At 35.6% G+C, this 14,916-nt stretch overlaps 1 protein-coding gene across 1 annotated transcript in view; it reads right to left on the bottom strand.

Moving 5' to 3' along the window:
• Nucleotides 1–13,757, bottom strand: part of ATPsynD (ATP synthase, subunit D) — a 38,043-nt gene extending 24,286 nt beyond the window's left edge. Inside the window, exon 1 of the mRNA XM_081751235.1 lies at nucleotides 13,596–13,757. Within this exon, the coding sequence (XP_081607361.1) occupies nucleotides 13,596–13,720 (125 nt within the window). The 5' untranslated portion in view covers nucleotides 13,721–13,757. The remainder of the gene's footprint in view (nucleotides 1–13,595) is intronic.
• Nucleotides 13,758–14,916: the final 1,159 nt, after the last annotated feature.

Here is a 14,916-nt window from a genome sequence, read left to right as displayed (position 1 = left end):
TACGCTTTTGACTATCATACCATGCATCCGTGAGAATTTTATGCCCTGTATCACGGAAGCAAACTATGGACTTCATGTTTTTGTTTGCTGGTATAATAATATCTTCTGAGTAATTTTCTTTCAGTTTAGTTCTTATTGTTTTTTTTTTTTTTTTCAGTTGGTAATGCATCATTATAATCTTGAAAAAAGTCATTGAATGAAAATTGGCACTCTTCCTTGTTACCTTCCATAATAGAATCTTTAACTTGAATGGTTTCGACGCGATGAACACTCTCACGCTCACTCACAAATTTTTTATCCTGTCCCTTTAATAATTCATCTGATTAACATTGTCCACAAAACAGATAGGCTTCTTGAAAATTAAATCTTAGTACTTCTGAACTAAGGGTTATCGGAGTAGGTGATGAAGTACGTTGTAATAGCAACGCTTTGCTACTTCTTGCTTTGTGTAAACTTTTCTCCTCTTTTGATGAAGTGTAACACTTCTCAGTCCCTTAAGTTGACAGTCGTTTCCATCTTGCACTTTAATACTGCAGTCTACTAATGTTCTTTTACTATACAAGTAACACCATCACCGAGAAGTTTCTCACAGATAAAACATTTTTTAGCTGACATCTTGAACATAGATGATCTAATAGACTTGATTATTTATCCTTAGTTACACCTGCAATGAATGAAAAATATATTAATTTATATTTTATATAACAAAAATCATTAAAACAAAATAGTACCAGAAAATTTTCGTTAAGGTTCTGCTATAAAGCGATGCTGAAAGTAGTGTTGTAAAAAAACGTTTTTTTTTTCTGTGAAGTTTTTTTTTCAATAAAAAACATTGTTCTTTTTCATGTTTTTTTTTCAAATGTCTGTTTTTTTTCTGGCAACTATTATTTATTGATTTATGTTGCAGATTATTGAAATAATCAACAGAACTTGAGTCGAAGTCCTCGTAACATACAAATCGTTTGTTTCTTTGTACCTATACGAGCAAAATTGTGTGATTATTCCTTTCGGACCCAGGTCATTTTTGGCGTTTTCCTACATTTTCAGTTAGTGACTTATTGCTCAAAAACCATTCATTCGATTGATATGGTTAAGACCTTGTTTTTTAGAAAATGGATATGGCTATGTTTTGGTGTAAGTTGCTTTGCAGTGTTCCCAACGGGTGGGAAATTATTGAGGTAAATGTAGGGGTGAAAATTTACAAAAAATTCCCTAACCGAATTTCGATTTTTTTTGTATCTAGCACCACTGCTGTTATATGAGTTCAAGTCACCTAAAAAAATTCTTTGGTGTGTTGACAAGGTACAGTGAAATCGTGAAGTCGCTGGCTTCCATTCAAAGAGGGAAAGAAAAAGTTCTCTGTCATCATACACATGAAATTTTGACACTTTTTACGCCTCAGAAGCAAAAATCAAGAGATATGTCGGAGCTACAGCTTCTCTAATTACCCTATTGAAACTTTTTATGGTGCGTTCAGTAGGGCAAAGAGGAAGCTTTCAGGTAGTGGTACGTTTGTTTCAATGTAGCCAGCAAGAGGGTAATAATAGAGGGGAAAAGGGAAATTTTCCGAATTTCTCACCTAAAATCGGGAATTAATTGTTTTGGCTGGAAACACTGCCATCAGACAGACGAAAATTATCTGAAAATAAACCTTAGTAGTCCAAGAATATATCCTACAAGTATCATGGCGATATCTAACAAAATAAGCACGAAAGTTTAAAAAATATCTCATCCTACCTCAGAAATTCACCATTTTCTTACCATTTCCAGAACATGGTTCATTATAAACCTCAACTGTACTTTTTCTAATTATTCTAGTGAAACTTTTTATGATGCGCTGTGTAGGCTAAGGACGAAGCTTTTAGACACTGGCATGTTTGTTCGAGTGTAGCTAACCAAAGGGAAATAATAGAAACAAAAAGGGATTTTTTTTTAAATTTGCCTAAAATCTGGAATTAAAATTTTCTGTAGCTTGCAACATTGCTATCATACACACACAAACTATCTTAAAATAAGCTTTGGTATCCCTCTAATATATCCTACAAGTATTTTGACGATATCTAATAAAGTAAGCATGTCAATAAAAAAATCTCATTCTACCTTAAAAAAATCACAGTTATCTTTCCAATTAGTGAACAAGGTCTACTGTAAACCTCAACTGGACTTCCTCTAATTATCCTATTGAAACTTTCTATAGTATGTTGTGTAGGGAAAAGACGAGACTTCCAGATACTGGTACGTTTGTTCCGATGTAGCCAACAAGAGGGAAATTATAGAGACAAAACAGATAATTTTCCCAAAAGTTCCCCCTAAAATCTGGAATTAAAATTCTCTGTAGCTGGCAACACTGCTACCAGACAGGCGGAAACTATGTTAAATTAAACATTGGTACACCACTAATATATCCTACAAGTATTATGGCGATATTTAAGGAACAAAGCTTCTAATTATCAAAAATATATTACGGTAAACATAAAAGGGAAAAACTAGAAAAATCAAGGTTTAGAACCTAAATACGAATTTTTCGTGCGCCCCCTAATTACCCCATTGTAACGATCTGTACTTGCGTTTGTTAAGGACAAATGTTCGATTGGCCTAAGTTTGACTTGCACTCGGACATATAGGTACGGATTTATAAACAAAAATCTCGAGTTTTTTTGCCAAATTTAAGGAAGTTTTAATTTCCCTAATTGGCAACACTACGCGCAGGCCCGTCCAATTGATGTCAACAGTTAGGTATCCATCCGAGGTATCTATCTGGTAAGTCTTAAGGAGGTCTTTCTACAACGAAGGAAGCTACCGGGAAAAAAGAAGTAAAGGAAATTCGAAAAAATTCTCGAATTTTTGACGGGTGAAATTTGAGAAGAAAATTCGACACCAGAAGAAAAACAAATTAATATGATAAACTATGGCCCAACCATATTTGGCAAGAATAATATCCCGATATCTTAATTAGTGTCTACACAGGAGCGAATTAAAAAAGTGACACACCGTGTGTGCCACTTTGGCCACCTAGTGTACATTTGATTACATTTTTTTTTTACTACTAACCCGTGTTGTTGTAGTTATAATCTCGACTAATAATAATATCGTTGTTGTAAACAATAACTTTATAAGGAAAATTTTCTCTCCTGTTTACATCTTAGCTCCAACACTGTTGGTGAGAAATGCAGGGTGTTTCAAAATGAATATCGGGGTTTTAAGTCTTCGTAGTACTTATTATATTTTACGTACAGTTATAAGCAATGCATCAAATAAAAGAGCATCTCAAACAGTCTTTGCTACAAGTGTCCGATGTGAGATTCATTCGTCACATGGTACACATCTAGTCGATAGGCGAGAAAGGCCCATAAACCTTCCGCCATATGGCACAAAACACATTCAATTTAGGGGAGTCTCGTTTCAACTGTACCATCTCCTGAGGATTTGCTGACGGCCAGATGCAAACATTATGAGTGTTCACATTAGGTGAAATGTCGATTTATCACTGAAGACGACACGATCCAAAAAATCTTCATTGTTATGCAGCAATATTTCACTTGCGAAATTGGCACGTAAACCGTAGTCTTTTGTGTAGGCTTTAGACCTGTAGCAACTGCAAACGATAAGGACGTAGTTGCAAGCGTCTCCTTAATATTCTTCACACAGATGGTTGCACTGTAACTACAGATTCAGTCTTTATTATAACACAAAAAGCTTTCTGCTCTCTAGTCTCCATCTTTGCTACTTGCTCTTTCTAACGGCAGACAGAAGAAACAATGCATGTACATGCGTGCGTACAAAACTGTTTGAGTTGCTCTTTCATTTGATATAATATTTATAATTTTAAGTTAATTGTAATAGATACTACAAAGTTTCAAAACCCTAATATTAATTTTGAAACACCCTGCATTACTTCAAATTCAGTCATCCTATATTCATGTCTTGTACATAGGCCTACATATACAAGAAGTGCCATTATTATCAACTGCTAACTTTCATCATCATACACACGGCCGGCCCTAGGCAATTTGTCGCCCCGTGCAATGGCATAATTTGCCGCCTCCCCCTTTCTCCAGAAAGAACAAATCTTAAAAGTCATGATTTTAAGTATGCTACTCCAGCATGAACAACGAAGGGGAGGGTAAGTGTAGTCGCACTCAGAAAGGCTTAAATACTTACTAAAAATGCAATCCCGTTGTGTCTGTTTTTTTCTTTAAATATTAATTTATTATGTGAAAGATAAAGCAAACACACCTGCAGAAGAAAGATGGTAATCCTCTTTATAAAATTCAATATCGAGCTTCAATCTCAATGTATCGGTTTGCAATTAGAATGCAACTAGTTCTTTTATCTTTATTTCTTGATTTTTCTTCTACATCTTGTTAACATTATTTAAAAAACTTGTTTCTATCTTCAATGATAACGAAATTGTTTCTGACAAAAACAAGACTAGTTGTCATATCAAAACTGTAATAACTTACTAAATGGAACAGATATTCGATACTATTCGAGAATTGAATTCTTGCATTTGAAAACAATCAAGCAATTTGTGCTCGGATGAATTCGACCATTTGCTTTAGCATTGTCCATGTAACCTTAAACTAATGCAACCTAAACATAATTTATGAATGTAGTATTCAAATAGATCAGCTTAGTAAATGTAACTACCATCATCATGAAGTCTGTTTCCAACAAGAAATATTTAATTTAAATAATATACCTACTTATAACTAGAGACCGGATGTTAAGCAAAATGCCTGTTCTTTAATGCTAAAGATATAATCAAAAATAACGTTTTAAAGTTTATATCGGGGATTATAGTTTCGATTTAAGCCAACTTTATTTTGCCTATTTCGCCTCTCACTGCCTAAATAATTGCTTTAGTGCCTAATGTTGCGTATTCTATGCATTTTCTTTGAAATAAGATTTAATTGGGAAATATTATAATTTATATACTGTAAATAACACAAGAACATGGTACATTACAATCTCTCTCTCCCTATATATAATATGAAATACATATCAAGCTTCGTTCTTTACATATAGAATGAAAGAAGACATTAACAAACAGGTATGTTGCTATATTCTTTGAACACTATTTATGACTAATCTATTTTTTAAATTGTATTGAGTATTTATCTTCATTATTTCGAGTTACATTTTAGTGCTATTTTACTGCTTATTTTTTAAAATTTTAAATGCCTATTTGCCTGCCTATTTTTCAAGTTTTTAGTGCCTAAACATCCGGTCTCTACTTATAACAGATTTTGCCGGACCCTCCAAACTTGCCGCTCCACGCAAATGCACGTTACAGGTATGGTAGAGCCGGCTCTGCATATCATATATATCTAGTAGAGAAATTATTTATATATGATATTTAGAAAAATACTATTAGCAAATTAGTATTAGTTTTTACCTTTAGACAAGTTATTTGAATTGAATACTGTTTGTGACATTATTTTCGTACATATTAAAGGCCTGCTTTCAGGAAAAAACAAAATTTCATTTCTACTTTTATTTCTTAGTTGATATTGATGAAAATTGCCGAAACCCGAATTGTTAATAGGTATGGTATTCATGTAAATTGTAAAATATTTGTAGCGTATTAGTATCTAGCGTTTGATTTATGTTGCATTTTACGGTGATTACACCTACATAAAAATATTTCATGCTTAAATAGACGTAAGATGCATTACAAATAACTATTTGAAAAAAAACGAAATTTAGAAAAAAAAACGAGAGGCAATGTTTTTTTTAAAAAAAAAGTACATTTCTGAAAAAATACGAACGGTTTTTTTTCTATTTACAACACTAGCTGAAAGAAAAATGCGTAATTTGGCACGCCTATAACATCTAAACGGTGCATTCTGGAGAAAAAAATGAAGAGAACATTTCTTGTAGAGAATTTAATGTAGATCATTTTTTGTAATAACATGTTTTGCTCTAAAATGCTTCCCATGCGAGATATTTGCAAAAAACTAACTTTTGGCGCCATTTTTCCAAGATGGCAGCCAAATCTGGGGTGGTAGAAGAGTGGTGCAAAATTAGTATGATGTTGTTACGGACACTTATATAAAGAAAATAAAATTTGTTCCACCTTTCCACCTTTTTTTTCCTTATTCGACCCTAAATCATCCTTTATAGACTGGCCTACTTACCTGTTAACTTATTCCAGTGGAAATGCTAAACACTCGTCTTCAACACTACTTTCGCTATCGTCTATGTCAGTTAATATTTCGTCATTGTCTAAATCTGAGTCTTGTAAATTTATTATTATGGGTTCCAAAAATTGTAAACACAAAAAATAATTCTTCGAGCTTGACTTCGTAGCACTTGCCTTTCTTTTCTTTTTTTTTTTTTTTAAAAAAAAAAAAAAAAAGAAAACTCCGCTTTGTACTCGGTTTGCTTAAATACATTGTCAACTATAATTTTGGAGAACAAACGATCTACCATGAAAGAAAGCAACCCAGACAGTTATGAATTCTGTTTATGCTAGAAGAAAAGTTACGTTCCTACATAACTAGCCCCTTTGTTTCCTTAACAGTTTTCATTAACAAATAACACTCTTGAACTTGGTGTACGTGTCACAACAGCAATCCGTCTGATTCCTAAGCAACTCGACATGTTCGAGTTTGTTTTGGTTTACGATAATTTATGACACCATTCAGTCGCCTTATGCTTCTGAATCTCTTCTGGAGGAGGAAAGAGGGAATAAAAGTCGAACATAATAAGGCAGTGAAACGTCAAAGAAAAAAGAAACAGAAAACATACTGCGTTTCTTCTGTAGAATAAGGAAGAATCTATCTTGAAGTAAATTTCAAAATAATATTACGAACTTCCCATACTTTGTTCTTACGATGTTAGGCATATATATATATATATATATATATATATATATATGAATCAGATTTGTAGCCACGGAGGAATAGGGGACCCTGTCTTTCCAAAATATTTACAGCTCCAAAATGTGGTTTGGCTGGCATAGGTTTAATAAACTTATTTAATAGTTAATGCAAATGAAATGAAATGAAATCTGAGTTTTACGTCCCACGGTTATGCCGGTTAGGCTAAAGGAGACGGTGATAATGAGAGATGAGTGAAATGGTGGAATGAAGAAAGTGGGAGGAAACGGGAGAACCCCGAGAAAACCCACGAGCACGGTGTTAATGCAAATGAGAGACGTTTATAATAAAATATGAATATTTAAAAAAAATAGATCATCAATATGGTTTCTGTACCTAATTAAAACAACTAAAATTAATCATATGTTTTATATTCTCATATCCCTAACTTGGCGCACTGTGAACTCTCTACTATATTATTGCACAATAATATCTGAGTTGATATTTTTTCCAGTTTTTTTTTCCTTTACTATTTTAACCCATATAAACACAAAGTCAGATAAACAGACTGCTATAAACAGCGTTTGTTTTCTTATGAATAGCTTATTGATTCATCTCTTACAATCCGGTTTTCAACTTCAGTACTGTCAAGATCCGTCTTTTGATAAGGTAGCATCGTGAAAATATAATATGTGTATAGTATGTATGGTGAGTTAAAATGCTTTCATATTGTGAAAGAGGTCATTTGTTCTGTTTTTAATGTGTGAAAAGCTTTCCTCCCCTGAAAGTAACGTTCCCCTAGAACAACCCGCTAGTTACACCCCTGATTGTCCTGTAATAAAAGTGTAGTTCTATTTCAAATCGAAGAAAAGTCCACTGGAAATTAGACACGGGACTCATCGCTCGTTTCACTAATTGTTTTATATGGAAACCTTTAAAAGTGTGTATCATGACAACCAGTTGACATAAAAAGATATAGTTTTCACGTATATGTTCGTACTTCTTTTCTCTACTTCGTAAAGTGAGCAGTTACTGTGCTAATACAATATTTCTAATAAGCGCCCCTGCTATTGTCAAGATTCGCAGTAGCGCGAGAAGTCAGCGTGCAGAACTGCTTGTCGCGAATTGTCAACACCGCTCAAAGCCAATTGGACGCCGCGTGAAGCCTATTCAAGGTCATACCGCTTGTCATCTGAAACACACAGGGTATTACTGAAAGTAAGAAATAAGTTTTGAGGGATTCTGCAGATATACTAGTTTTAATTCCCCTGAGCTTTCCTGACTTCAATATAAATTTTCTCTCCTTTTTTTCTTGCTGGCCTCCTCCTTCCCTTGTAGCCGACCATACTTTGCCTTTGCGTAAATTTATATGTAGTGATTACAAAAATATATAAATAATTCTTATTTTCTATATACTATTACCATATTAGCAGCAAATTAAAAAAAATCTCAGCTCATTACTGACTGGTGATTACTTTTGTTCAGCACTTGGTACCAATTAATGACTTTGCACACATGTAAACTTATATATGGATGGCATTTAGTACTGCCCCAACTCGTTTCACGGCTCCAGAACAGAGTATCTTGTTTTGTCTAAATTGTGATAAAGGCAGAAGAAAACGGGCCCTGCTGGGCTTCTAACCCCTTCGCTCGGTCAGTTATATTTTATTAAGTAAGTAACATTGGAGATCTTATATGTGTGCAAGATTGGGGAAAATATTGAATATCAGCCCTTATATGTATACCAAATTTCACTTCTTCCAGCCGAAGTTTAGAATGAAGGGGGTGAAATATGTTTTTTTTTTTTTTCCATTATTTACACTCATTACGGCTAAGACAACAGCACTGATACGTAAATCAACAATTTTTATAATGTTTTAAATTTTGAATTTTTTGCAAAGTTTGAAGTATGAGATTTCTAGTGATACGTGGAATAAAAGGTTATTTTTATTTATTTTACAGAAACTACATCTATATGTGGGATAAAAAAAAAAGAAGAAAAGAAAAACATTAGTGAACTACCTTAGTTACATCCCATCTCAGCGTACCAATGAACTAACCCCGAAATACCTAATGCTATTCCAAAAGAGAAATATATATAGGGTCTTTGGCATCCCCAATAACGTTAAAAAAAAATTTACCATACCTGCGCTTTTAACCACGTAGTAGTCTCTAAGGAAGCTATGATGGAGAAGGTTCTAGAACGCAGGTTTCCCCATACAGTCAAAACTTCCCTAACCTTAAGCTAACCCGTTTCCACCCTTACTCTACTTTACTATATCTTTTTTAAAGCGGCCCTAATTACCGATGCGTAGCTGGAGCGTGTATTGTAAAGTCTACCCTTTTGAACTATTATTTGTAGTTGTGAGGTACTTAGTGAGTACTTCAAATTATATGACCGTAGCAAACCTCCCTCTATAAAAATTGTTGCGTGAGTACCGCAGGATTCTGAAACATGTATTTTTGGATAGTGCACATCTTAGTTCCTAAGTGAAGTCTTGACCCGACTAAGGTAGTTCCCATAGTTTTTGCACTATAGACCTTTAAAGTTCATCTTTTCATATTTTCGGCAGCCTATAACTCCGAAAAGAAGCATTTGTGCACCCACGTTGGTCTATACTTTTTGTCTTATCTTGGTGTCAGGAATCATCTCCCAATCATTGTCGGTTGTTTTGAAACACCCTGTATAATTCGTATTTCATAAAGTTAATGTTTTAATATGTCTTAAATGAAACTAAATATCTTACAGCGTAAAATAAATAGTTTTATTAGGGGTGTGGTGGCTCAGTGGTGCTTGGGGTCCCTGGCTCGATCTCAGCTCGCGCCGTGTCGATTGTGGTGGACAAACACAGTGCTCGTGGGATTTCTCGGGGTTCTCCCGTTTTCTCCCACTTTCTTCATTCCACCATTTCATTCACTTCTCATAAGCACGGTGTCCTTTAGCCTAACCGGCATAATCGTGGGACGTAAAACTGAAAGATTTCATTTCATCTTTTTCAAATAGTTTTATTGTTAAGGTATCCAGTTCCGATGCTTTGTGCGTTCAGTTGCGGGAATTTCCCGAGTACTTCTTTCGCGACGAAGTTTTTTTTTTTTTTATTATTATTATTTCCCCCGAAAATAGAAGCTTTCTTTACTGTACAAAGAAACTTCTGCTAGTACGGAAGTTTGAATCCAGCACTTGAAATAGTAAGCGTTACATACTCCTCGAAACTCTGAGCATTAAGCTTCTTAAATTTGACAAGAATTTTTACGCTATTGCTGCTGTTGATTCTACAGAATGCTCATTTGAAAAATAGCAACAAATAACTGAACTAAACTGTTGTTGGAAAACCAAATTTTACTGAAGAATACTTGTGTTACCATCAAAGGCAATAAAAATAATACTAATAGTTTTATTAATACACTACATAATTAGTAGTAGTACCAGCACCTATGGCCCTATACCCATCAGGTGTATGAGGGATAACATCCTTCGGCGTCGCCGAGTGGGCGAGTACACTATTCACGGGAAGTATTTTCTAAAATATAAAATTGCATATTTTACTTCAAATAGGCTATAAGCACAATCCATACATTAATTTGTTCTATAATTATCTCAAACTAAGGTACATCTTTTTAAAATCCATTCAGTGCATTCAGAATTTTATAAAGGATTTACGTTGAATGTTGTATACCTTAACGTGTAAGCACCTAATTCGCCCAAGGAAAGTCCAAAATCTAACAAAAATCACTTTCAATGTGATCACCTTAGTTGTACGGTCTGCAGCAAAAAACCTGCAACATATGCATGTAAGTTTATTGTGAAACGACGAAGTCTTTTGCTCCAAAATAAGTGTGCAGGAGAGGACACTGAGGTTTCTCCTGGCGAGATTCGAGCTACTTAAACGTTACGTTGATTCTCTGGGCTGTTAGGCGTGGTTTCAGAATAAACTTACATGCTCATGTTGCAGACTTTTTGCTGCCGGCTGTACCAATAATATACTCACGAAAAGCTCGAAAACAGTTTTTTTCTTCTTCTTCTTTCAGGTGGGTCCAACCCTGCTTGACAGGGACGGCATTTATAAGTTAGTGACACAGTGGGACAAGTGTTTCAACGCTCATGGTGACTTCTGAACAATATTTTGGGTTGGGTTGGGTGCTGTATCGTCGGACCAATTTTAGGAAATTTACGGGGTCAATTGGAAAATTTAAGTTTGTGAGGAAGAATGAGTGAAAGTAAGGTAAGGGGAATAGTAAAAGTGGTTGCATTTGTTGATTGTTTTTGATGTTGTAAGCGGCATTGTATGTGGAGGCGGATGGACTATTTCGAAGAGAGGTACACTTGTTTTACTATACGGATCCGTACATTTTAAAATGTAGAGAAATATTTGGGCAAGTCTTTAATTCGTCCATTTCTTGTCGAGAACAGAACCCAACAAACTCATGCAGGGCTTCTAACCCCTTTCTACCACTACTACTAAGGTGTACTACTACTCCTACTACTAGTTATACTATGGATCGGTATACTAAAACTACCCATCGAATAACTTAATCTAACGTAACTTAATGTGATCGAACCAAATAGAACCGAATGCAGTACATTTTGGTACTTTTTTTCGATTTTCAAATTGGTCCGGCAATACAGCAATAATGTCAATATTTTTAATGCACACAAACCACAGACGCCTCTAGATAGTTTACAAGTGTCCGCTCGAAATAAAATTTATTTCACGAATTATGACTACTGAACGGGTTTCAGTTGATCGCCCCTTATATACTGGTCCTTGTATTCTTATTCTGGCATTAGTGCTGTATCGCTGGACCAATTTGAAAATCAAAAAAAGTACGAAAAATTACTGCACTCGGTTATATTTGATTGGATTACATCATGTTACGTTAGATTACGTTACATTAGGCGTGCAGTTTTATTATACGGATCCGTAGTATAAGTAGTAGTAAGAACGGGTTAGAAGCCCCGCAGGGGCTGGGTTGGTTCTGTTCTCAACATGAAATGGGCAAATTAAAAGACTTGCCCAAATTTTTCTGTACACGGCCTATGTTTAACAGAAGGGGTCCAGCTCTTTTCTCTAAAAAATGTTACAATTTTGGTATTTTCTGTTCACATTCTGTTAGTTTAGGTAGCTTAGGTTTGGTTAGTTTAGGATAGGTTAGGTCAGTTTAGCTTAAGTTATATTAGTGTAGGGGTCCCGCATAATTTTCCAAAAAAAAAAAAAATATAGAATTTCGCTTATTTCTACTAATATTAGGTTAGTTTAGGTTAGTTCAGGGTAGCTTAGGTTAGATTTGTTTACGTTATGTTACGTCTAAGTACTTCCATCACTCATTTCTCCTGTAAATTTTGTGTTTTTTACGTGCCTCTGGACCCCTTGTACTAAACATACTCCCTGTACACTTTACAATTTATGGATCCGTATAGTAAAACAAGTGTACCTCTCCGCGAAATAGTCCATCCGCCTCCACACAGTGCTGCTTACATCAAAAACCACCAACAAATACAACCACTTTCTTAACTTTTACTATTCCCCTGACCAGACTTTCACTCATTCTTCAAAACAAATAAATAAATTATCCAATTGACCCGGTAAATTTCCTAGAATTGGTCCGGCGATACAGAACTTAACCCGGTCCTTGCATTGTTGTTCTTAATCTGTATGAAGTCGTGTTCCCATTATGAATCTGAACTGAGGTGCAGTTTTATCATAAGGATCCAGATTGTAAAATGTACGGAAAAAATTGGGTAAGTCCTTAATTTGCCTATTTTATGTCGAGAACAGAACCCAACGAAGGCTTAAGTTTAGAGGTGCTCCTCCAGTCCAGATTTGCCCTTGGACTTTGCAACATACAAAAAACAGTGCTGATATTAAAAATTGTTACATTTCACATAACTTCAGTACTCCGTGGGCTTCACAAAAATTTAAAAGGTTTTCTTCATTATTTTTGCGCATCCGTTACACCTGTTCGCCATATTTTACAACTACCATGCTGCTGAAACCTTCCGCGAATGCTTCCGCATCCGGTAAATAGTACTAACTTCCATATATCTTTTCTCGTATTAAACATAACTCCTGCCGAAGTTACATTCCTAAACATCAAATTATCCTTTCTTACCTCATTTCTCCAGTAAATTTTCCTGATTTTTACAAAAAGCGGAGGGGTAACTCTAAACTTAACCCCCAACGAACCCCTGCAGGGCTTCTAACCCATTCCTACTGCTACTGTTAGTCCTACTCAGTTGCGGAGCCAGGAGGGACGCAACCCCCCCCCCCCCCAGAAAAGGAAAGTTTCTTTTTATAAATTAAACCCATCGCAGAGTTTGGAGCTCTTAAAAGTAGCTCTAAGTAGCAGCAGTATAACAACCCTTCCCCCCCCCCCAAGAAGTCCGTCCTGGATCCGCCCCTGGTCCTACAACTACTTACACTATAGATTCGTATAGTAAAACTGTACATGAACTGGAACTCTCTCTTCAAAGCTGTATTATAAGGAAAAGAGAGGCCCGCTCTAACTTCACCTATATTTAAAACGGATAATGTAGCCTAACTGTATGAAAGAATATTTTCCATAGGAATGAAAGGACAAATAATTTTAATTTTTCAACAATTATTTCTAATAGTGTCTTTGAACTTAACATACACTAAATCTGGAGTATTTTGACATACATAATAATTATCGAATATAGAAAAACTAGTTTCAAATTCAGAGAATTGTAAAATGGGCTTCTTACGTAAGCCTTAAAACTAAGTATTTACAATAGAGAAAATACGCACACACCTCCTCAAATAGCCATCGCTTCTTGCTTTAAATGCATTATAGCTTGATTTTTGGGCTGGTGGTACTCTTTCACTCAGTGCAACCCAATCTATTGCCGATTTTGATATTCTCCTCGCTGCAGCCATTTTCGGTGCCTTATCCGCTGAAAGCAGAAAGGGAACACTGTTGCCAAGACGTGGATACAAAAAGCGCTAAACGAGAAATGAAATGATTCGGGTATCTGTTGGCTTCATTCCGCAGTGGTCTTCGCTAAATTTGCAGATCGCACGAGCGTAAATAATGTAGTAAACAATTATAACTGGAATGTCTACTATCACAAACTGAAACACAATTTTGGGTTGCGTTAACGTTATCCATTATGGAATGGGGCCCTATAACCACTGTTCTACTGCCGGTTGCACAATGTCCCTCTACGAGCTACAGCTCAACTATCGTTGCATTTTACATTGCACTATTTTGGCTTAAGCGGCAAATGGGCTATCGCTGAACTTCAGTCAGTTTTTCGAATATGACTAATGCTTCGTTATTTACGAGTTAAGCTGTTGGATCGTACAGCTGTTGGATCAAAATTGAAATTTGTTTGAAACATTGAAAATAAAACAGTCTTCTTTGTTTATTTAAAGTTGAACTATAAATTCAGAGAGAAATTAGTGCTGAGGAAACAGCATGAGTGTGGGTTTTCTCGAAGCTCCCTCGTTCTCTCCCACTTTCTTCATCTCATCATTATTAACCCCCCCCTGCCTTAAGGGGTTCTTTCAGTTAGTAGAGTTGTCATCGATTCAGTAGAACTGACGTCACTTTCGATTCAATCGACCAGACCTGAATTAACCCATTTGGAGGCCCCCGGGTCTAGAAAAAATATGTGGCCCCTGCTAACTTAACCTAATACATTCCTGTAAAAGTACAGAAGGAATGTTATGGGAATATGTTTCATATTTATAGTCATATTTTATTTTATGATGATGATTGCATCTTCATGATTCCTTTTAGATAGCCAGTTGAGATTTTGATCTGAGTGGAGGACCCTATCCACCTGGAGACCCGGGGCCGTAGCCCCTAAGCCCCTCTTTAATCTCGGCCTGCAGTCGACTGTGTAAACAGGAGTTCGACTGAATCGTCTGTGTGAATCGACTGGCAACAGGATTGAAAGAAGTTCTATTTTTTGTAGTCGATTCGATCAGAAATGAAATGAAATTAAATATTTCAGTTTAACGTTCCACAATTATGCCCTTTGGGCTAAGGGAGACGATGACTATGACTAATAGTATAGTCGAGACGTTCTATCGGTCCCCAACCGGCTTCCTTTGTACTCAAGCAGAAA

Source organism: Thermobia domestica, chromosome 3, assembly GCF_964235325.1.
Source record: "Thermobia domestica chromosome 3, izTheDome1.hap1.1, whole genome shotgun sequence".
NCBI classification, from domain to species: Eukaryota; Metazoa; Arthropoda; class Insecta; order Zygentoma; family Lepismatidae; genus Thermobia; species Thermobia domestica.
This window is presented reverse-complemented; position numbering and strand designations above follow the sequence as displayed.